General features: G+C 51.1%; 1 protein-coding gene across 1 annotated transcript in view; it reads left to right on the forward strand.

The window, feature by feature from the left end:
• The window catches only part of Myom3 (myomesin 3), a 52,986-nt gene extending 28,661 nt beyond the window's left edge, over positions 1-24,325 (forward strand). The window contains exons 20-36 of the mRNA XM_052175701.1: positions 4,896-5,010; positions 6,292-6,448; positions 6,974-7,083; positions 7,468-7,512; positions 8,359-8,495; positions 11,011-11,155; positions 11,407-11,466; positions 11,813-11,880; positions 12,733-12,843; positions 15,744-15,831; positions 16,687-16,725; positions 16,935-17,043; positions 18,102-18,265; positions 19,702-19,738; positions 19,896-19,918; positions 21,440-21,495; positions 22,980-24,325. Coding sequence (XP_052031661.1) covers positions 4,896-5,010; positions 6,292-6,448; positions 6,974-7,083; positions 7,468-7,512; positions 8,359-8,495; positions 11,011-11,155; positions 11,407-11,466; positions 11,813-11,880; positions 12,733-12,843; positions 15,744-15,831; positions 16,687-16,725; positions 16,935-17,043; positions 18,102-18,265; positions 19,702-19,738; positions 19,896-19,918; positions 21,440-21,495; positions 22,980-23,243 — 1,728 coding nt within the window. The 3' untranslated portion in view covers positions 23,244-24,325. The remainder of the gene's footprint in view (positions 1-4,895; positions 5,011-6,291; positions 6,449-6,973; positions 7,084-7,467; positions 7,513-8,358; positions 8,496-11,010; positions 11,156-11,406; positions 11,467-11,812; positions 11,881-12,732; positions 12,844-15,743; positions 15,832-16,686; positions 16,726-16,934; positions 17,044-18,101; positions 18,266-19,701; positions 19,739-19,895; positions 19,919-21,439; positions 21,496-22,979) is intronic.
• The last annotated feature ends 398 nt before the right edge of the window (positions 24,326-24,723 follow it).

Genomic DNA, 24,723 nt, shown 5'->3' on the forward strand with positions numbered 1-24,723 from the left:
TAAACCATAACTGTGTGCTTAGTGTGTATCTACCATGTCATATGATTACATGTGAATAGGCATACATGCTTATATGCTTTTTAATCAATTTGGTAATAAGAGTAAAAACTCAGGCTGGGATTACAGACAAGTATGTATTCAGTTTAGGTTCCTGGGTTTTAATGAGAAGCAAACTCCAAAATTTCAGTAGCCCAGGATAGACTGTCATATCAGTGTCACGCAAAATAAATGATGTCCAATCACGTGACCTACAGTCTGTCAGGGCTTCCTCTGCTTAAGGCCAACCTACAAGGACAGGTCTGGGGAGAAGATTAATTTCACCTCCTGCAGCTCAGAGGACATAGGGGTTTATTTCCAGTGACACACCAGTCCTTCCCCCAGTGGCAGGACGGTTTGTTCTTGAGGTTTCCGTAAGAGTCTGTGAGAAGAGAAGGCAGACTGAGAACTCCCAACAAGAAGATAACACAGTAGCAGATAGAATCTGGCACTTATCATGCTCCAAAGCCAATGCTGCCCCTGGTCCTCTCTGGGAGGGACCTGTGGAGGGAGGGGACTGCCCGGGAAGTTTTCACCCTTACTGCTACAAAGTTTCTGACTGCTCCTAACCAACACCTTGTTTCTCTCATAATCAGAAAACAATGAGGGGCTGGAGAGATAGTTTGCTAGTTAAGAGAATTGGCTACTCTTTGCAGAGGCCCAGGTTAGAGTCTCAGCACCACGTGGCAGCTCACAACCCTCTGACTCTAGGTCCAGGGCATCTGACACTCTCTTCTGCTTCCACGGACAGAAGACATGCACAGGAGGTGCTCAGAATTGCATACAGGCAAAGCACACATGCCCCTGAAATTAATCTTTTAAAAAAACAAAAACTTGCCAGGCGGTGGTGGCGCGAGCCTGTAATCCCAGCACTCTGAGAGGCAGAGGCAGGCAGATTTCTGAGTCCGAGGCCAGCCTGGTCTAGAGAGTGAGTTCCAGGACAGCCAGGGCTACAGAGAGAAACCCTGTCTCGAAAAAACCAAACCCAAAAAACCAGTTCTGAGGACAGGGAGGCTACATAGTAAGTTTAAGGCCAATCTGTCTCAAAACAATAATAATTCATTTCTATAATAATTAGAGGTGATATTTAGGTCTTCTAGTCACAAGTGTAGAAAAAAGGTGAGATCAATAAATAGGGCGTACTGGAGAGATGGCTCAGTGGTTAAGAGCACGGACTGTTCTTCTGAAGGTCCTGAATTCAAATCTCAACAACCACCTGGTGGCTCACAACCATTTAGCCAGGCAGTGGTGGCACACGCCTTTTATCACAGCTCTTGGGAGGCAGAGGCAGGTGGATTTCTGAGTTCGAGGCCAGCCTGGTCTACAGAGTGAGTTCCAGGACAGCCAGAGCTACACAGAGAAACTGTGTCTTGGAAAAAAAATTTTAAAAAAGAAAAAAAAAAGATCTTTGGTTGTGTCTCCACAAACTCTCTGAGTTCTCATTTTTTGGGCTGGAGAGATGGCTCAGTGGTTAAGAGCACTGACTGCTCTTCCAGAGGTTCTGAGTCCAAATCCCAGCAACCACATGGTGGCTCACAGCTATCTGTAAAGAGACCTGACACTCTCTTCTGGTGCTGGCTGAAGACAGCTACAGTGTACTTAGATATGATAATAAATAAATCTTTTAAAAAAAGATTTAAAAATAAAAATAAAAAACAAATGGCATGTGGAAGGGACACAGGAGAGATAGAATTAGGTGAATGTGGACATCCATAATTTAATGGATTAAAATCATTCACTTGTCTCGTAGCTAACGGACAGGCCGTTCCTCTCATTCTAGTGCGCATTCTAATGCACTCGGGAACTAGGGCTAGCTCCAGAAGAGAAGCCAAGCTGAGCGCCAGGGCTGCGGTTCCTTCTGCTATTTGCTGGTTAGGCTCGGGGAAGGGAGCTGCTGTAGTAACCAAGTGGCACCAGAAGCAGAAAATGGCGAACACACCGAGCATGTTAGGCCAAGGCCACCGTCGACTCCCTGAGGACGGATTGAACTAGTGTTGTCAAAAGTGATACTAAGCTGGGCGTGGCAGGAGAATCTCTATGAGTTCTAGGCCAGCCTGGTCTACAGAACAAGTTCCAGGATAGCCAAAGCTACACAAAGAAACCCTGTCTCAAACCACACACACACACACACATACAGAGAGAGAGAGAGAGAGAGAGAAAAGAGTTCATGGTCCAGTCTGGGCTACATAGCAAGTTTGAGACCAACCTGGGCTACATGAAATCCTATATTAAATACAATCATATCATGCCAAGCAGTGGTGACATATAACTGACTTTGATCCCAACACACAGGAAGGAAGGCAGAGGCAGGAGGATCTCTGTGAGTTTTGAGGCCAGCCTTGTCTAGGGCATGAGTTCAAGAACAGCCAAAGCTCCACAGACAAACCCTGTCTCAAAAACAAAAAAATAAATAAGCCAATTGGGTTAATATGATAGCTGATGAACCATTAATAGAGTTAACCTTGGGTTAACTGTTTCTTTCTGGCTGTGCAATTAATTGATTGGAAGACAATTGTATTAACAAACACCAAGAAAGTAGATCCTCGTGAACACATAAAGACTTACAGGGAAAGCCTTTTATACCAACAAACATCCCTGTCACACAGTGGCTTTGAAGCTGAGATGTTTCGATGATGTTAGGTCTGCAGACACAGGCATGCAGCTGTCGGGTGAGCTTAATAAGCCGACAGAAGTCTGACATATTGGGGGTCAGCCCCCCACAGCAGAGGCAGCCGATGCACGGTGGATGGCCCTTGCTCTTTCGTGTGTGCTGGCCCAGACCGGGGCAGATGGCCTCAGTGACTTGGCCCTGGTCCCCACCTTGGGATGCTTGGCAGTAATTCACTACCCACTTCTTGACACCTACTTAGTGCCAGGTCTGGAGCAGGTCCCAGGCCTTTTAAGCTAAACACACCATGGGTGTTTGTAACAGATGACACCATGTGATGTTAAATGCTACAACGGAGAGGGATTGGGAGGGATTCTGGGAGCCCTGGGGAGGGAAGTCAGAGCATCCCCTGGCATGCTCTCCTAGGCCACTGATGAACAAGGAAGCGGAAGGGAGTTAGACCAAAAAGGAAGTGGGGTGGGGTGCTCTATGCAGAAACCCCAGCAAGGGCAGAGGCCAGGGACCCTGGAGAGCTGCAGAGGGAAGGTCATTTGTACCAGGGAAGAGGCCAAAGGCTCAGGTGCCTTGGGAGACTTTAGGTCATAAGCATCAGATCTTAAAATTGACCCTGAAGACCACTGGAAGATTTCGGCACAGTCAGATTGGCCGAGGTAAAGGCAGCCTGGAGAAAGAAAGGTCCAGGTTGCAGAGACACCTCCGAGGGAACTGTTGAGTTAAACCAAAGGAGCAGAAACCAGGTCTCCATCCAAGCACAGCTGGAGCACAGCTGGAGCACAGCTGGAGCACAGACAGCAGAGCCTCCTCTAACGCAGTAAGGAGCCACACCGGGCGGTACAGACTATCATCCCAGCTTCCCGGAAGGCCAAGGCAGGAAGGTAAATTCACAGCCTGCCTGGGCTACCGAGCAAATTCAAGACCAGCCTGGGAAACTTATTGAGACCCTGACTCAAAATAAATTTTTAGAGCTGAGGATGTGGCTCAGATAAGATGCTGCCTTGACAAGCATATACAAAGTTCTGCATTTAACCCCCAGCACCATGTAAGACGGGCAAGGTAGTGCACACCTGCATTCTCAGTACCCCGGAGGTAGAGGCAGAGGGTCAGGAGTTCAAGGTCACCCTTGACTACATGTTTGGCCTACATGAAACTGCCTCCAAAATTTAACTGATTTAATTAATTAATTTTGAGTCAAGATCTTGCTGTATAGCTCTAGTTGGCCTGGAACTTATGTAGAGCAGGCTAGCCTCGAACTCACAGAGATCTGTGTCTCTGTACTAGGACTACAGGTATGTGCTGTCACATTCAGCCATTTTTTTTTTATGTTAAGAATGTAACTCAGTGGTAGAGTAGTATTTGCTTAGTGTGCATGAGGGTCTGGGTTCAGTCCCCAGGACCACTGAAGGGAAGAACAGAAATAACTTGTTTAGGGCTAAGAAAGGAACATGGAAGCTGTCCACGGTCTGCCTTAGCCTCTGAAGAGGAGGCAGAGTCTGTGAGTGGTAAAGCAGGGAGGAAGAGGGCTTTCTAGATGGGAAGACAGTGAGTTTCGTTTAATCGGGTTCTGAGCATCAATGCCCAGAGGACAAATCCAGGCAGAGAAGGCTGGAACTGCTGGGCAGTGGCGGCGCACGCCTTTAATCCCAGCACCTGAGAGGCAGATGCAAGTGGATCTTGTGAGTTCAAGACTAGCCTGGTCTACAGAGTTCCAGGACAGCCAGGGCTACACAGGGAAACCCTCTCTTGAGAAAAAAAAAAAGTAAAGAAGGAAGAAAGGAAAGAAAGAAAGAGAAGAAAGAAAAGGAAAGGAAGAAAAGAAAAGAAAAAAGAAAAGAAAACTGGACCCGATTGGTAGGCACAGTAGTGCACGCCTGTCATCCCAGCACCTGGAAAGCAGACCAGGAGAATAGGGAGTTCCAGGCCAGCCACAGATGCAGAGCGGGTTCAAAGCCAGCCTGAGTTGCAAGAGATCATCTCTTAAAACAAAAATCAGAAGCCAAGGATGATACAGGCCTTTAGCAGCGCTAGAGCAGCGGGAAAGGCACGAGAATGGTGAGTTCCGGGCTAGCCTGGGCAGCATGGAGAGGCCTAATCTGCAAACAAAGACAAAACTGCCCCAGGTCCCAGGGAAAGGGCAAGTTCCTGGCCTGCCCGGCCCACGAGGGTTCCCAGCAGCTCAGCCAGTGTCTAGCGGTGCAGCTCCCCTGTCTCAGGCTTTGCTCTCCACCCCCAGGTGTCTGACTTGCAACCCGGAAAGCAGTACATGTTCAGGGTCCAGGCCATGAACTCAGCTGGTCTGGGACAGCCATCCGTGCCCACTGACCCCGTGCTCCTGGAGGACAAGCCAGGTAGGATGGCCAGGGAGGACCAGGCTGCACTGAGGGAGGCTGGGAGTAGGAGGAGCCCGGGGCGGGAAGGTGGGGAAGCCTGGGGGTTCAGCTGGAGGCCTGGATCCAGGGGGCTGTCCCACCCGCCATTCTGCCTTCCCACTGCCATCTCAACTTTGCCTGATGGCCTGTGCCCCTCCCCCTCCCTTCCCTCTCCCCACACGCGTTTTCCGCAGGCTGTGAGGGTGTCTTCCATGCTGTAAGGATGAACTTACACAAATACTTCAATGGATAACCAGCTCCACCTCCATCGTTCCGTGTAGCTCTGCCTCTCCTGAGCTCGCAGGGCCCGTGGTCTCTCCTGCTATGCAACCCAGAGTCTCCTAGGTCCCTCACACAGTAGCACCCACTTCTAGTGCAAAACAATTAAGCCACCAAGGCCCGCAGGCAGCAGATGGCGGACTCACCCACTCATGACTATAAAGCACTTGTCCATTAAGTGCTCGATCAACAGCTACTCGGGGAGGGTAGCATGGCACCAGGGGCACAGCCATGGGTGAGGAAGCCCAGCTCTGCTGCTGTGAGGAGAGGGACTGGGGCAGGGGATGAACGGGCAGTAAAGGCAGATAGCAAAGTGGTCCAGGAGGAAGTCTTAGGATAGCCAGGAGCAAGGCAGAGATATCCCGCAGTGGTGGAAGGCTTGTCTAGATCTGGGTCTTATCACACAGCACTGTAGAGATGAAAAGAAAGAAGAGAAAAAGAATGTTTAAAGACACGAGCCAGGGCCGGGCAGTGGTGGTGCACACCTTTAATCCCAGCACTTGGGAGGCAGAGGCAGGCCAATTTCTGAGTTTGAAGACAGCCTGGTCTACAAAGTGAGTTCCAGGACAGCCGGGGCTACACAGAGAAACCTTGTCTCGAAAAAAAAAAAAAAACAAATAAATAAATAAATGAATGAATGAATAATAAAAAAATAAATAAAAATAAAGACCCGAGCCAGGTGTGGGGACACACACCTGAAATCCTAACGCTCCAGAGGTCAAGGTTGTAGAATTGTGGACAGCCTGGACTACATAGTGAATTCAAAGCCAGCCTGGGCTAATATAGCAAAATGTTGTGTCAAAGAGAACTAAGAGGGTCAGGGGGAAAGTGGAGGAAGGGGAAGGAAAAAACACTGGGATGGGTAGTCAGTCAAGAAGGACTTCTTGGAGGAGGTGACATTGGAGTTGATCATGAACAGCTTCAGAGGTCACAAGAAGTCTGAGGGAAATCCTTCCTGTGCCTTCCCGAATCTCACCCCAGACGCCCAGGAGATAGAAGTTGGTGTGGACGACGAAGGCCAGATCTACTTGGCTTTCGAAGCCCCGGAAGCCCCTGACTTCTCTGAGTTTCAATGGTCCAAGGATTACAAAGGCCCACCAGACCCACAGAGGGTAGAGGTGGAGGACGAAATGAACAAGTGAGGGGGACGGGGCGGGGCTGGGGCGGGGCTTGGGCGGGGCGGGTGGGACAGGGCTTGGGGGCAGGGGAGACAGTACCCAAAGGCTGCAGAACTGGTAGGGAGACACACAGGTTGGCCTGGGCTGCCCGGTCAGCCATGGTGGTGCTGGCTTCCAGCTCAGAGAGAAGCAGAGGAGAAATTTCTGCAGGGCAGAAATGGAGGCCTTCTTTGGGGATTCTGTTTTGATAAGTGGTCATGGGTGTGTCTGCCTTACTTCCTGAAGCAGACACGGAGTCGCTGGCTGCTTGGTTGTAGAGCGTGTGCCACACTGCCTCTCTGGAGGGGACCTCAAGGGGGTGCAAGGGTCCCATCTTGGCCAGGACCTGGAAAGGAGCACAAGTCACCAGAGCTCCTGCCCCTCAACTTTCCCTGCTGGCTTGTCCCCTCCCCCTCCCCGCATGCCTCTTCTACAGGCTGTGAGGGAGTCTTGCGTTTTCAAGACCAAAGCTCCCTCTCAGAGGTCAGCTCAGCTCTCTCTGCCAGGTCCAAGGTCATCCTGAAGGAACCCGACCTTCAGGACCTGGGCATCTACTCCGTGGTGGTCCCCGATGCCGACGAAGACACCTCCGCTAGCCACACGCTGACAGAGGAAGGTAATGGCCTTACGCCCTGACACCTCCACAGGAAAACAGATCGTAGCCCCAGAGCCCAAGTACCAACGCTCATAGAAGCCAAGGGGACATGGAGGCTCAGCCCGCCCAGAGATGAGCACTGATGTGGCCGCTCCCTCGGAGCCTGGCCTGCAGAGGTGCTTCTCTGAGGAGCATATGCAACCCTGGGTGGCCTGGGGTCGCTGCAGCATCTCCCACAGTGCCCCAGGAGCGAAGCCCGCCCGCGGTGCTTACCAGCCATCTCTGGGACGCATGGGGTCGATGGCAAAGCGGAGCTCTCTTGGAACGTCTCAGCATGGTGGCCCGAGGCTGGCTGTACTCGAACCCTCTGACCTAACCTTGCATCTGTTTTCTTTCATGCCCCAGAGCTGAACAAGCTCAAGAAGTTGAGTCACGAGATCAGAAACCCAGGTAAACATGGAGACGTGACCTGGTTCCTAACGGCCTGTGAACCTGTGCTGCGCAGAGCTGAGTCAGGCAGGCAGAGAGCAAAAGTATAACCTGGGAGCGAGAGAAAGGGGAGCCACAGACTGGAAAACCAGAGACCAGAGGCAAAGGCCGGCCGGCAGGGAGCCAGAGAGATGCAGAGGGAACTGAGGCCGCTCTTATCAGCAAGAGCATCACCACCACCATCACTATCCGCACCACCCATATCATTATCACCATCGCTGCCCTTGTCACCACCACCATCATAATCACCATCGACACTACCACCATCATCACAATCATCACTACCATCAGCGTCACCACTATCACCACCACCACCTCCATCATCAGTATCACCGCCATCATCGCCATCACCATCACCACCGTCCCTATCAGCTCTTGAGACATCTGGACGTTAGATCGTCTAAACCTCCGCTTCCCTGTCTTGTCTGTGGATGGTGGAATCCTCAAGGCCAGCCAAACACTTGATCACAAATTGGAACCATTTTCCAAATCCCCCGCTCAGGCCAGGCTCCAGCCAAGTCAGAATGGGCGGGGTGAAGCCAGATGCTAGAGATTAAGGTCCCTTGAAGAGGAAATGCGGTCCTGAAATCAGCTCAGTCGACAGAGAGCTTCCGGGCCTCCAGCCAGGCCCAGCAAGAGTTTTTTCCCACTTTCATTGCCAAGGCAGAACTGGGTGGGAGGGAGCGGGGCTGAGGGGCGGGGTTTAGCACTGAGTGGGCGTGGCTGAACAGAGAGGGGCGGGGCAGGCCCGGAGGAGGGGGGCGACGGCTCCCACCCTCCCACTCACCCCGGTCCTGTGTCTCCCAGTCATCAAGCTGATCTCTGGCTGGAACGTGGACATCCTCGAACAAGGTGAGGTGCGACTGTGGCTGGAGGTGGAGAAGCTGTCGCCCGCCGCAGAGTTGCACCTCATCTTCAATGAGAAGGAGATCTTCAGCTCCCCGGTAAATGGGTAAACGGTAAACAGTGCCCACGGTCCCTGGGGAGGCTCCCGTGTCCCAAGCAAGGCCTCACCCACGAGCCCGGGCCTGGGGCCCCCTGTTATTTTAGTAATAGCTGCCATGCTTTGGCTGTCCTAGCAGTGGGGAGTACAGACAAGGTCTCCTGGCTTTTGGTACGAAGATGGGGTGGGATGGGGGGGGGAACTGTTACTAACCAGAGTGGGGACATTTCCACATCCACTGCCATTTTCAGATGTCCTTCCCAGCATCCCTAAGATGGGAAGGCCTACCTGGGGCTGAGAGTTCTCCAGGCCTAAACCTCTGCTTTCGCTGTAAATATAAAGCACTCGAGGCCTGGCAGACACCCAGGGAAGCGGTTTTCTTTTCTCAGCCGCCTTGCAGTGCTTGTCTTCCTGTCTTGACCCTTTGCTTTTCTCCCTTCTCATTATAAATCGGGACAAGGAGCTGGAGCATAGGCCAGTGGTCCACATTGTATCCAAGAGTCTGCCACCAGCACACTGGGTTTTATTTTGAATGATATTTATACAACATTCTTACCATTTTCTTTCTAATGCATAAGGATGATAAATAGATTTGTCAGAATGGCCTGTTGGCATTCAGTTGTCTTTACCTAAAACCCAGTGGATTCCTGTGACAGTGTCCTATCGAATCTCATCTCCAGGATGGCAAAGCAGTCATCTGAATTCATGGGTTAGGGCTGAGGTGCAACTCGGTCCTAGAGAGCTCAGGCCTACTGTGGGCAAGACCCTGAATTAGAGCTGGAGAAGGAAAGAAGGAGGGAGGGAGGGGGAAGAGGGAGGAAGAAGGGGAGGGGAAGAGAGGGGCAGGGAGGAGGAGGGAGGGGGAAGGGAATATATTTTCCAGAGAAATGGGATGATGGTTTTGGTCAGAGGAAATATTTGGAAAATGTGTGACCAGCCCTGGGGGCGCCCAGTCTCTCTCTCTCTCTCTCTCTCTCTCTCTCTCTCTCTCTCTCTCTCTCTCTCTCTCTCTCTCTCTCTTTCTCTCTCTCCCTCTGTTTCTGCCTCAGTCTCTGTGTCTGTACACCTTAGGAGTGTGCACAGAGCTGCCACACACTCTCAGAGGCACTGTGTAAAGTCTGAACAGAGGTTCTCAACCTGTGGGTCTTGACCTCTTTGTGGGGTCAAATGATCTTTCATAGGGGTGACCTAAGGCCATGGGAAAACACGGACATTTACATTATGATCTATAACCGTATGATGTAGCAACAGCATGAAGAACTGTGTTAAAGGGTGGCACGTGGCATTAGGAAGTCTGGGAACCACTGGTCTAGAGGCTTCCATGGACGTGGGTCCGGTCACCGGCTAAGTAGGTCCTCCCTTCCCTCTGTCACCCATGCAATTAAAGCCAGGGTAGTGAGGACCTAAAGGCAGAGAATAAACCGCTGCCAGTGTGCCGCGAGCTGTCATCGGCTGTTAGCGCTACAGAGTAGGTATGGCCGTGTAGGAGGGACGCTGGGTGACGCCAGCCCGTGGCCTCATCCCTCAGAGGGTCAAGCTCATCCTCAGCCACAGGGAAAGTTTGAGGCAAAGGACCCAGGTTTGGATCCCAGCACCCACAAGGCGGCTCACAGTCCTCCTTTACTCCAGTTCTAGAGGACCCGATGTCCTCTGCTGACCTCCATGGGCACTGCTTGTGCGTGGTACACAGACACGCACACAAAACCCCGTACACAGAAAATAAAAATAATAAATTTTTTAAGTAAAAAAAAAAAAAAAAAACCTCAAAGTGGGAGAGAGATGGCCTAGTAGGTAAAGCACAAGCCACCAAGCCTGGTGACACCAGCCTAATCCCCAGGGTCCACATAAGAAAGAGAACGCAGAGCTGACTTCTGTAAGTAGTTCTCTGAACTCAACACATGTGCTGTGGCCCATAACACACACACATACACACACACACACACATGCATGCATACATGTACATACAATGGCCCACATCTGCAGGTTTGCTTTTTTCTTTTCTTTTCTTTTCTTTTCTCTTCTTTTCTTTTCTTTTCTTTTCTTTTGTTTTTAAGACAGGTTTTGCTGGGCAGTGGTAGCACATGCCTATAATCTCAGCACTTGGGAGGCAGAGGCAGGTGGATTTCTGAGTTCAAGGCTAGCCTGGTCTACAGAGTGAGTTCCAGGACAGCCAGGGCTACACAGAGAAACCCTGTCTCGAGAAAAAAAGAAACAAACAAAAAAGTAATGATTTTTTAAAATTTAAATTGTAAAAGAAGTTGAAAATAACCGAAGAGACACAGTTCAGCTACAGATCTTACTGTAAATTATCACTAACAGATAATCCCCGGATCTGCTGGGGATTCCAGGTTTATTCAAGCAGGAAAATGCCACCAGGAATCCCTCCCCCGTCCCTGGAGGTCAACTGTTCTGCACATAGTACCCCCCCCCCATCCGATCATATCCTGAGGTGTCCTCCCAACGGAACTCTCAGGACAGGAAATGCCCAAAAAGGACTCAGGGATTTGTTCCACCAGAACCGCAAGATCAACTTTGACCGAGAGAAGGGCTTGGTGGAAGTTATCATCCAGCAACTTTCCGAAGACGACAAGGGGTCCTACACCGCCCAGCTCCAAGATGGAAAAGCCAAAAACCAGATCACCCTCGCCCTGGTGGATGACGGTCAGCCTGGCCCCGCCCCTCTCCACCGCCTTGAACCCATCCTTCCTCTCCATACCCCCACCCCCACACACACTCACCTACCCCACACCCCCCACACAGTCCCCTACCCCCAACCCCCCACCCCCCACCCCACCCCACCCCCGAGTCTCTCTGCTCTAAGATCCGCTAAGCACATCCCTGGTCTTCCTTCCATCCGCCCCAGTTCCCTTTGCTCTCTCCACTCATGCCGTTTCCTCCGCGTGTATTCACAGATTTTGACAAGCTTCTGAGAAAGGCAGATGCAAAGAGAAGAGACTGGAAGAGAAAACAGGGTAAGTCATTGATCGGTGCTGAAAAATACCAGCCCAGCCAAGGAGGTTCACCATGATCTAGGCAAGTCCTGCCCTGATAACAGAACAAAACTTCATTTTCGAAGCCCTAGGGCCAGCCTGTGACTCCTTAAAGTCCTCTTCGTTTAAGGAGACCCCAGGCCCCTTACCCCCACCCCCCCCCCACCCCACCCCCGCGCTGCCGCCGCCGCCGCCTTGCCGCGGCCTTGCCCTGGTCCTTAGAGACCAGAGTCTTTGGCAGTCTCCTGCTCGGCTGGTTTTCCTTGTCTGGCCACCAGATGGCGCCCGGGTTCAGCTTAAAGCTGGTTTGTTCCCTTTCCCCCTGCAGGTCCCTATTTCCAGGAGCCTTTGACCTGGAAGGTCACAGAGGACTGCCAAGTGCTTCTGACGTGCAAGGCAAGTCTACACCCCATCTCCAACTCGGCCATCGGTGAGGAGTGACCTGTGACTTGTCCCCAAGCCCAGTACCAATGGACCCTTTCCAACTCCACCCTGAGATTCTATCTCCTGTGATTGGCTGATCCCAAGCCTGGGAAGTGGCCCCTGGGAAAGAGTGCACGCAGAGAGACACAGTCAGTCTCACACACACACACACACACACATACACACACACACATACACACACATGTGTGTGTGTCTGTATGATTTGATTTTACCTGTCTCACAATCATCCACACTTTGCACAAGACCTCAGAGGAAATCAAGAAGGCAACAAGCTGAAGACAGAAAGGTTACAGGGGCCAGGTCCCAACCAAGCCACCCAGACTCAAAGCCCAGGTCCTTTGAGAACGTGCAAGAAAGCCCCTCCACCAGCACACTCTTTCTGAGAGGAACACCATCTGTGCTCCTCAAGGTCCTGGCATGCAGAGTTCCCTTAGGCCTCTGGGAACATGCAAGCTCGAGGCAGAATTACTAAAACAACGAGCCTTATGCTCGATCAGATACACTCGGGAAATTCATTAATTATAAGGCAGGGCTATGCACTACCAGGTTCTTCGAGGAGAACTTCCTGGAGGAGGTAACATCTGATTTCATCAAGAGGCCTAAATGTTCACAAAACCAGTAAAAGAGGTCAAGAGGCAGGAAATGACATTAGCAAAAGTCAGGACCCAGAGGTCAGCCCTTGAGACACATAGGAAGGGATCAGCTGACTTTAGTGCACCGGGTGTCTCGGTGGTGGGCCATGTGGGAAGAGCTATGTTGAAAATGGAAAGTCTGATGGCCTCCCTCACGCCCTGTCCTCCTCAGGTAACCAACACAAAGAAGGAGAGTCGCTTCCAGTGGCTCTTCCAGAAGAAAGAGGCGCCCCGTGGGCAGTACAACCCGCAGACCGGAGATGGGAGTCTCTCCATTGAGGGGGTAAGCGCAGGTGGGACTTGGGGTTCACCTGCTCAGCTGCCCACGGAATGGTGCCAAGAGCGCTGGGTGGAGCCTGAGCAGAGCTATTCACTAGGGAGCGCCAGAGCGCAGTCAAGTTCAGGGGTTGGAGAGCTCTGAGCCCTGAGCCCTTGCTGCTGCCAAACCAACGCGCGCACAGCTGTCTGTAGCTCCAGTTCGCCCTCTTCTGGCCTCCGTGGGCATTACACCCACACAGTGCACAGACATGCATGCAAACACTCGCTCGTACACATAAAACTGTTAAAGAGAATGTTTTTTAACAGATAAATACTAGGACCTGGGAGTGTGATTCGACTGGTAGAAAGCTTCTGGGAAGCCACAAAACCCTTTGTTTGATCCCCAGCACCACAGAAATGGAAGTGGGAAAGCTACAGGGTTTGAGGGAAGCCCAGACTGTGTGTCTAATAAATAAATAAATAAATTTGCCAGGCGGTGGTGGCACACGCCTTTAATCCCAGCACTTGGGAGGCAGAGGCAGGCAGATATCTGAGTTTGAGGCCAGCCTGCTCTACAGAGTGAGTTCCAGGACAGCCAGGGCTACACAGAGAAATCCTGTATCAAAACAACAACAACAAAAAAAAAAAACCTAAATAAGTAAAGAGTAAAGCCAGGCATGGTAGCTCACTCCCTTAATCCTAGCACTGGGGAGGCAAAGGTAGGAAGAGCTCTGTGAGTTCAAGGCCAACGTGGTCTATAAAGTGAGTTCCAGGACAGCCAATGCACAGAGAGGCTCTGTCTTGCGAAGCAACTGAAAAATATATATATAAGTAAACTAAAAATAAGTAAACAAACAAAACTAATTAATGCTTTATAAAAAACACTCAAAATTAACATTAAAAACCTGGACATAAGTGTTTTGAAACATAGGCCCAGAATTACTTATTACTAATATTTTTCTGTGTCTCAGGATCCAGACCTGGTTCTGGTCCAGCACATGCAGCCTTGGGCTAGTCAGTGACCCTCTCTGACCTTACAGTTCTCTGTGAGCTCCCTGCCCAAGTCTGGGGTGGAGGACCAGAATGATGTGCCCCGGAGAGGCCAGTCAGAGAAAGCAGGCTTGGGGCTGGGTTCTTTCCTAGGTCCCTCCAGGCACACACCCCAGAGGACTAAGACCTCCCAATGCACAACTGACCTCTTCCCGTCAGATACCTGCCTGCTGCTGACTCCCAGAGCCTCAGGCTGGGGGATAGGGACGCTGGGTAATTGTTCACAGGTTCTTACTAGGAAGGAAATGATAAGTCAAGGGTCTTCTCCCACATCTTGATTGGGATGTGCTTCCCAAAAGGGGTGTGGCCTTCAGTGGGTGCTTAATATTCATGGGGCAGAGCTTTCTGTCTGTCACAGTGTTAGTCCCTGGGTCCTTGAAGGACATCGGGGACACAAGCGCTACTTCATGGCTGGGTAAACTGAGGCTCTGACAGGTGAAGTTCAAGGACATATGACTAGAGTTGGGTCAGAAATCACTCCCTCAGTGGGTGCAGCCATGTCTGCTCCACAAGGCTGAGGCATACCTAGATTTCTGTCTGCCCCAGTGCCTGCTCTAGGGATCTTTGCTCTCTCCAGCACCACCCAAGTATAACTGGGACTTTAAGACCTTCTGTGGGTAAAAAAGAAAAGCTTTAGAGGGAACCTTACCTCTGCGTTGGATTCTGCCCCAAAGTCACTGTGTGGAGTGGCCCAGGTGGGAGGGGCCTTTGAGGACCCTGAAGGAGCTGCCTTACTTATAAGATGTCACTTCTGACCTCTGCTTCTTGACCTAAAAGCACGACCCTGGGCTGAGGCTGAGCTTAGTAGGTGGTTTGTCTAGCAGGTGAGATGGCCAAGGTTCTGTCTTCAGCAAACATTTTCAAAAATGCAGTCACGTTCTCAGTTCAGTGACTGTTGCTGCAGATTTGATTCAAGACTGCAAGCACATACCAGAAGGACTCCATGTTCTGAGCTGAGGAAAATGTGCTTCCTTCTGGGGAAATGCAGGGTGTCCTGGTGCCGGAGCCTTAGGGAGAGGAGCGTGTTGGAGAATTCTCGTCCTGCACAGACAGGCTCTGCACAGGCTCTGCAGGCTGAGCTGGGCTGCACTCTAAAAGCCACCTGGGAAACCAGATGTGTTCATTTCTACCCTCAGTACACACACACTCACAGACTCACACTCACTCACACACCCAGACACACACACTCACAGACACACACACTCACAGACTCACTCACACACACATTGTCACCCACATACACACACACTCATTTACACCCACACATTCACTCATACACACTCATACAAACACACACATACACTCACACAGACATGCACAGTCAGTCACAAATACTTATACATACAGACACTCACACACATACACTCACACATACACAACCAGTCATAACACACTCATACAAATACTCACACATAAAAGCACTCACATACATATATTCATATAAATGCTCATATACATATACTCACACACATACAAACACACACATGTACTCATACATATACACTCACACACAAATCATATACACATACACACTCATACACGGTCACACTTACTCAAACACACCCATATGCACTCACACAATACACTTACACACATTCAAATACACACATACACTTATGCATACTCTCACACATATATACAGTCAGTCACACACACTCAAATGCTCACACACATACACTTACACACATACACACACTCATACAAACTCATACACACACAAATATTCTCACACACATATTCACACACTCTCAGACACACATGCACACACTCTCTAGGCCCACCAACTCCAGAGCTAACAGAACCCACACAGGGTGGGGACCTGGGACCTCCTGACTCGCTGTCACCCCTTGCACACACTGTCATCCTCTTCCATAGTTTTCAAAAGAAGACCAGGGAGTCTACAGAGCAGTGGTTTCTGATGACAGAGGGGAGGATGACACTGTGCTGGACCTCACAGGTGAAGGTAGGAGCTAGTGACATCAGGGATGGGAGAAGGGCTGTGGGGAGCTCACACAGGAGCAAGAGACTGTGGTGTGACATGTGGCCTAAGATGTGTGGGATCTCTGTGCCACTTGGGGAAACTGAGGCACAGAGAGGTTCAATGAGTTGCCCAAGGTTACACAGCTAGCCACTGGCAAGGACCTGATACGTGTGCTGCTATGGTATGCCACAGCTAATCCAGGCTTGAAGCCCCTCCACCCGCAGAGGGCCCTGGCTGTTCTTGAGGCTGGTTGATGCAGCTCACAAGAAAATTAGAAGGAACCAGGTGGTGGTGGCAGTGCACACCTTTAATCCAAACACTCAGGAAACAGAGGCAGGTGAATCTCTGAGGTTGAGACCAGCCTGGTCTACAGAGCAAGTTCTAGAACAGCCAATGCTGCACAGAGAGTAGATGATAGATAGATAGATAGATAGATAGATAGATAGATAGATAGATACATACATACATACATACATACATACATACATAGGTAATAGATAGATAAGAGATAGATAAATAGATAGACAGATGATTGGTAGATAGATAAATAGACAGATGATACATACATACATACATACACAGGATGATACATACATACATACATAGATGATAGATAGGTAATAGATAGATAAGAGATAGATGATAGACAGATATCAGATGGCAGCATTTTGTCTGATTCATCTACCATTCAGCACCTAAGAGCCCTCCCATCCCCAAGTCATTCTCCAGTCTCCCCTCAGAGAGGCTCTGAGCTTCCTCACCCTTCTCCAAAGTTACCACCACCACCCCTGGACATCCCTAAGGGAACCCCCCAGTTGACCATCTCCCTCTCTCCAGTCCTAGATGCCGTCCTGACTGAGCTGGGCAGGATTGGTGGTGAGTGAGCATGTCTTCCTCTTTGCCTTGGCCTGGCTAATGCCAACAAGCCTCCAAGAAGTCCCCTAACAACCTTAGCTTCAGGCATCTGCCCTCAGTGAGGGGGTGGAAGGCCCTGCCCCCTCGCAGTATGGTGTTCCCTCCTTACCTCTCTGGAGCTGCAGCAGGCAGGTCCTCAGGGGACACTCACCTTTGACCTCTGCTCTCAGCTCTCTCTGCAACTCCACTGAAAATCCAGGGGACCGAAGAGGGAATCCGGCTCTTCAGCAAGGTCAAATACTACAATGTGGAGTACATGAAGACAGCTTGGTTCCACAAGTAGGTTGGCCATGCCCCAGAGCCCTTGCCAGTTGGAAGGTTCCAGTGCCTGTGCCTTGAGGATTCCTCTCCTCCTCCCCCTACCTAGTCCTCCCACAAGTCCTGCCTACAGGGATGAAAGGAATACAAGAGTCATTCCCCAGGGGATGATGGGAATGCTGGTGGTAGGACCATTTATCTGAGGTCTCCATGACAACCGAAGGATTATGGTACCCAGAGCATATGTGGAAACTGAGGGAGGAGAGGATGCAGGAGTCGCTAGAGGGATGTGCACTTGCCGGCCCCTGTAGCCTCCACAGAGCCAAGTGCCCAGGCTCAGGAGGCCGGTCCAGGTAGAGAGAGCTGTGGGAGGGTCAGGACGGGAAGTCAGGAAGGCTTCCACAAAGGTTCAATCAAGTTGTTCCAGATCATTTGAGAACAGGGTCTTCCCTAGAGTGTCTTGCTATGTGCAGGCCTCAGCCTTGTGGAGCAGACATGGCTGCACCCATTCTGTAGGGAAACCTGGACCAACTCGGGAAAATCTGTGCATGAGTGAGGGCCACTGGAAGCTTCAGAGTGACTGGGGGTCCCTTCTCCAGCCAGAGTTTCTGAATCCTGTGACAATAGGCTTAAGGAACAGAACACTGGGGACGTGGACTAGATATCTTGAGGGATGAAATTTAAGAAGAAATAGGGAAGAGTGGAACCTTCTCTGGGTTCTGAAGTTAGGAGACAAGGGTATGCAGAAACACCGGAAGGTTGGGATGAGAAGGAAGAGGTGGGTGGGGTGACCCCAAGAGCAGGGAGGCCACTACCCCAAGAATGCCCTCTGCTCATCACTCCAGCCTGCCGGGCATACCACAGCCACAGACCCAGCTTCTGCACGCAGATGGTCTGCCATGGGGTTGGATGAAGAAAGGGAGAAGTAGCTGAATGCCGATGGATGGATGGGCGGATGGGCAGACGATGAACGAAACACTATACAGTGGATGGAGGAGTGGATCCATGTCAAGTGTCTGGTGGGTGGCCAGGGCGCCAGCACCACGCACCACCCTAGTCCTTCTATGCCTTTCATTCAGAGACAAACGTCTGGAGAGTGGCGATCGGGTTCGGGCAGGCACCACCCTGGATGAAATTTGGCTCCATATCCTGGACCCCAAGGACTCAGATAAGGGCAAATACACCCTGGAGATCACCGCTGGGAAGGAAGTCCGGCAGCTCTCAGCAGACCTGTCTGGGCAAGGTGAGCCATCCTCCTGTCTGTCTGTCTGTCTGCTGAGAGCTCTGTCTAGACAATCCCAGGGGCTCAGGCACCATGGCAGGAGGATCAGGAGTTCAAGGTCATCCTCAGCTACACAGTGAGTTTGAAGCCAGCCCAGACTGCCTGGAACCTTGTCTCACATCAGAGGATGGAGGAGTGGCAAGAAGGTTCAGGAGCTAAAAGCTACGCAAAACTGAGCCCCGTGAGTGCTCATATAAACCGGAAGAAGAGAACTGACTTTGTGAAGTTGTCCTTTGACCTTCACAGCTACACACAATAACAACAGATTAAAAACAAAAAAAAAATTATTTTTACTTATTCACTTTGCACCCCACTTATACCCGTCACCCCCTCCCACAGACCTTTCCCATCCCATATCTCCTCTGAGCAGGTGGGAGCTCCCCTAGGTATCCCCCCACCCCGACCTTGGCACTTCAAGTCTCTGCAAGGCTAGGCGCTTCTTCTCCCACTGTGGCCAGACAAGACAGCCCAGCCCCAAGCTGCACATCTGCTACCTATGTGCGGGGGAGGGAGGGCGCTAGGTCTAGCCCATATATGCTCTTCGGTTGGTGATTCAGATTCTGAGAGCCTGGAGGATCCAGGTTAGTTGACTCTGTTGGTCTTCCTGTAGAATTCCTATTCCCTTAAGGGCCATCCTCCTGTTCTTCCAGAAGAGTCCCCAAGCTCCATCCACTGTTTGACTGTGAATGTCTATATCTGCCTGAGTCAGCTGATGGGTGGAGCCTCTCAGAGGACAACTTGCTCCTGTCTGCAGGCATAACAGAGTATCATTAAGTGTTAGGGACTGGCACTTGCCCATGAGATGGCTCTCAAGTTGGGCTGGTCATTGGTTGGCCATTCCCCAGTCTCAGCTCAATCCCCTGAGCCTGCATTTCTTGTAGACAGGATAAATTTTTGGTTGAAAGTTGGATGGGTGAGTTGGTGTCCCTATTGCTCCACTGGGTGGGTACAGGAGGTGGCCTCTTCAGGTTCCATATTGCCAGTATAGTGAGGTCTCTGTCATGTCCTGCAGATGCCCCTCCCCCACTCCCCCACCCGGTCAGTTGCAGACTTCCATTCATTCCCAAGGCCACCTCTCCTGTCCTTCCCCAAAACCAAAAAAAAAAAAAAAATAAAGGAAAATTCCACAATGAGGTCAGGCAAGGTGGCATGGTGGCATATCCCTGTAATCTTAATACACAGGAGGCAGAGGCAGGAGGATAGCAAGTTCAAAGCAGATCATCCTTGGCTAAACAGTGGGAATTTGTCTCCAAAAGATATAGAAAAAAGAAAATCCTGAGGCCTTTCAGAGGTTCTCTCCCCTTCCGAACCTAGCCCTGCCCTGTGAGAATCCTGGAGTGGGGAGGGAACTGGGGATGGCAGTCCCCTCTCAGCCCTGTCCTGTCTTTGTCTTGCAGCTTTTGATGATGCCCTGGCAGAGCACCAGAGACTGAAGTAAGTTTCTCCTGTTTTCCTTGTGAATCACAGGCGCCCTCAGGGCACAGTGACTGTCTTTAGGCCTCTGCTGGGAGCATTAGCAGGTTCCACCTTCCTCCTCTCACACAGAGAGAGAGACAGAGGACAACATTCTGTTCCCTTTTCTGTGTTTCAGGGCCTTGGCTGTCATTGAGAAGAGTGAGTCCCTGGTTGTCTTCTTCCTCGTCTTCCTGAGTCCAGGCTGGCTTCTCTAGAACCCCGGCCTCCTGGCGGGCTCTGGGGACACCTGGGAGTTAGCCATAAAAAGACAAGTGGATAAGGAACCTGAGGATACTTGAAGTCAGTTGGACAGACTGGTGTGGGTCCAGTGCCGAGCAGGTGCACACGACCCTCTGTCGGAACCCAGTTTCGGAGAGCTGAGAGGAGCAAGGCTAGGCTAGCCTTTGCAAGTGGAACATAGGAAGGGGTAGCCTAGAACCTGCAGGCTTGCGGGGTTGGCGGAAGTGATGGTGGGTCTAACCCAGAATCAGCCCCAGGCACAGGGGAGGTGACAGTTCCCAGGAAGCCACTGCCACTCCACGTTCAACTCTGTCCCACTTATGAGCTCACCCCTGCCCCCAGCCAGCTATGAACAGTCCAGTGTTAGGAGTATGGCTTGCAGGTATCCGTGGCCAGTGATGGTGCCCAGTGATGGACAGAGGAGGCAGCAGAGTCCTGCAGCCTTACCTACCTAACAAGGGAGGAACCTAGTGAGCTCTGAGTATCTGGAACACTGTCAGGACATCAACACAGATCTGCTGGTGCCTCTCTCTAGTGTCCCCAAGTGACATGAAGGACAGGCATTGGATATGTAACTGCAGTCTGACAGTCCCAGGTTCCAAGTGACTTCACAGGGTCACCCAACCCTAGAGGAGACAGCATGGCCAGCCAGCTTCATGTGCGCTCAGGCCAGAGGGGGACTCTTACACCACCACCTGGTTGTATGCCCAACACAAATGTCCCCTTCCATCCAGGACTCCCACAGAAGGAACTTGGACTTGACCCCCATCTGGTTGCGGGGACTTGAGAAACTGGAGTCCGGGAGGGAACCAGATCACCTCCCCAGCTGTGGAAAGCTAGTACAACTTCCTTCCCATGGCTGTGTCCATCCCTGGGGCCTTCCCTATCTGGGTCAGGGTCCTTCTCCATCACACTGGGCAGCAGCTTCTGCACCAGGCTTTTTGCGTTATCAAGAACACATGGTCAAGGTCTCCCAATGGCCTCCGATGCAGTATCTGGGACACATTTGACTCTATTTAGTAACTTATACCCACACTGTCTTCCTGTGGCCACCAGGATCTTCCTTGGACCAGAGTCAGAGTGTCCCAAAAGCCACTGCTTTCCCTAGCCCCCTCTTGGTGTCCCAACCCCACTGTGCATCAGAATCCGTTAGTTCCTATTCAGAACAATCTCATTCACCTTCTTCCTCTGGAGGACAGATGCTCTTCACTGTAATCCCTGGGTACCACTAATCATATTTCCCTCAGTAGCAGAAACAGCTCTCGTATCACGGCTTCCACTTATGGAGACAAGGAGCTGGGAGGCGAGGTGTCGGGGAGATGTCGAGGGAGGAACTAGAAAGAAGCCTCCCTGATACCAACCCTCCACTCTGAGGAAAGTCACTGGGCAGGAGGGCAGCTGGCAGGACTCCACCACTCAGGACTTTTCTTTCCATTCCAGATCGGGCTAAAGTTGTACGGGGCCTGCCAGACGTGGCCACCATCATGGAAGATAAGGTACCATTCCATTCCTCCTGGCCCTCAGCCAGTCCATCCCACGCTTGTGTTCCCTCAAGGATCCCTTCCAGGTCATGATATAGGAGAGAGCTCAGGATGGCAGGCTAGCCAGAGAGGCTGGACCTGCCGCAGCCGGTCACGTGGCTTAATGATGATGTGTGTCTCAAGGAAAACCACTGAGCCTGGAGTCAGACCCTTGTGCTCACCCTGGCTCTGCCCCATCCTTAGACAGCCTCAGTGGGAACCTGCCCACCTGGGACTCTGGCTCCCACAAGACTTTAGGTGACTCCTAAAAGCTGTAGTGTTTCAAAAGTCTGTCTGGTGTTTGCTTTGTGCGGGCTACTAGTACGCGTTAGCACACATCTCCACTGATTTTGCCACACCCACCCACCCACCCAAGGCAACCGCTGGAACTAGGGTATTAATTCTAGTCCCACTTGACAGCAGGAGAAACTGAGACCTAGAGTGGTTAAGGGACTGGTGAAGGCCACACAACCTGGCCAGCAGAGCTGAAGGTCAGCTCAGTTCCAGAGGCTGTGAGTTTCACTGTTGTGCCATATGCTACCTTAGACCTCACTCAAGAACTTCCAAACTCAGTTTACAAACCTTTGGGTCTAAGCAGTACAATCTTAGGAGCTGAAGTTGTTCAGCAGTTAAGAGCATTAGCTGTTCTTCTGAAGGCCCCAGATTCAATTCCCAGCACCAATGGTGGCTCACAAACATCTGTAACTCCAGTTTGAGGGGATCCAGTGCCCTCTTCTGGCCTCCACAGGCACTGCATATATGTCTTATACATACATACATACATACATACTTACTTACATACATACATACATACATACATACATAACAAACATATGTACATATGTGCAGACAAACACTCAAACATAGTTTTGTTTTTTTGAGACAGAGTTTCTCTGTGGCCCTGGCTGCCCTGGAACTCACTACTAGGTCGTTAATAGAGAATTGTCCAAGATTCAACCAAGTAACCTTTTCTGTAAAAAGTTGAGGGTTGGGGAAGCTGGGGTTAAAATAAAACACGTCTTCCTTTGTGGGTTACAATAGGATACACGAAAGAGCTGGGGACATGGCTTGGTTGGTAAAGTGCTTGCCTAGCCAACAAAGCCCTCTGTTCAACCTCCAGCTCTGTATAACCTGGACATGCCTGCTTAGTACGCTTGGGTTGTAGGGGCAGGAGGACAGGGTCAAAGGTCATCTTCATCTCTCAAGTGCAAGGTTAGTCTAGGACACAGAAGACCTTGTTTTCCAAATGCAGGCTGGCATTCTCACTTGTGCACGCGCGGCGCGCGAGCGTGCACACACACACACACACACACGCACACACGCACACTGATGCGTGCATGCACACATACCCTTTGTGCAGAGCAGCTGCCTGGACTAGTAGCCCTCCATGTGCATAATGGTGAAAGCCAAGTTCAGGTTACAAGAACGTAAAATTGTTTTCTTCCGGTCCATCAAAACAGACTCTGTGCCTGACCTGCGTCATCTCGGGAGACCCGTCCCCAGAAATCTCTTGGCTAAAGAACGACCAGCCTGTCTCCTTCCTTGACCGATACCACATGGAGGTGAAGGGTACGGAGGTCACCGTCACCATTGACAAGGTCACCAGTGAAGACAGCGGGCGCTATGGAATCTTCGTCAAGAACAAGTATGGCTCGGAGACGGGCCAGGTCACCATCAGCGTGTTCAAACACGGGGAGGAGCCCAAGGAGCTGAAAAAGAAGTAATGGGAGTGTTGGGAGGGGCAGCCTGAGGTCCACCCTACACCGACCTGCAGGCCAGCCAAGGGGTCATCACCTAGCACCGGCTATGGGGGTGGGAAGGGAAAGGGACGGGGACATGACAGACCCAGATCTACTACACCAAGGAGGTAAAACAGATTTTTCTGGGATTCGCAGAGGACTCCAGAATGTAGAGGTGTGTCCTGGCCTTAGAAACCAGAAGCTGGAGTATAGAACTTAGTTTCCATAAAAGCTCTTCCCTAGCCTTGCCTTTCACATCCATCAGATGGGCATTCCTAACTATTCCTCGGGGCTTTATGAACATCCTATATCAATCTCTATCAGTAGGCCACAGAAAGAGACACCTTGGCTCTGCAGGGGACAATCAGCAAAGCTAACAGTTTGGTTGTGACAACTGGAAGTGTTTACTGGCACTGAGTGGGTTTGTACCACAGATGCCAGTGAACACCGTGAGGCTCCCACGGCACAGAAATAGGACTGTCACCTTTCTGTATGTCCACCACTCTTTGGAAGTATAACATGCACAAGGCTGAGGATGGCCCCGAAGCTAAAAGGATAAACATTACACAGGCTCCACACAGAAAGGGACTCGGGTGCAGGGGTCGCCAGGGCAAGGCAGGAGATAATACAGTTCACTAAATGGGCACAAGGGAAGTATCTTCACTGATCAGAGGACGTGAGCAATGGCCGGTCTGATTGGGAGATGTGGGGCTTTGCCACGCCCTTCCACATTGGGTGGGGCAGTGTTGGGCCCTGCAAGCTGAATCCAGTTTGGCTATGGAGATGAGAGGAGCAGACACGGAGAGGGGGTGAGGGGTGAGGAAGAAAGGAGTTGCCTAGGTGACCTGGGATGCCAGGCAGTGCAATCGATGACCTTCGAACGGGGCTTCTTCCAACGTGGAGCCCATGTGGCCGGTGACAGACACCTCGGCTGCCCTTACACAACTGGACATTTCTCTGCCTTCCAATTTCCTCCAACAAGATGTGGGAGGGATTATAAAATTCTAGCTGTTTGCTGCCAACTCTTAGATGGTTTTGGAAATTATAAAGGAGGAAATAAAAAAAAACAATCTGTATTCTCATCAAGAGGCAGCACCTGTGGTTTCTCAAATGACTTTAGGATTGAGGGACAAAATGAACCAGTCCTCAGCCTGGCGGCTCGACCCTCAGTGGAGTACGGTGGGTCCCCGCAGCCCCATGGGCTCCTGTTCTGAGCGCCACAGTGATGAATGAGGTCTCTGCTGAGGGGGGGTAAGGGTGGGGTAGGAGGAAGGTCCTGGGAAACCATCAGATCTTTTTTATTACTTTTTAATTTGTGTGTGTGCACAGGCACACCATGACACACATGTGAAGAATTATGGGAGTTGGCTCTCTCCTTCCATCGCGTGAGTTCTAAAAGTTAGACTCAGGTCCTCAGGTTTCAAGGACCAACTCACCTGCACATACCTCTAGACTGCAAATTCCT

This window comes from Apodemus sylvaticus, chromosome 3, assembly GCF_947179515.1.
Source record: "Apodemus sylvaticus chromosome 3, mApoSyl1.1, whole genome shotgun sequence".
NCBI lineage: Eukaryota > Metazoa > Chordata > Mammalia > Rodentia > Muridae > Apodemus > Apodemus sylvaticus.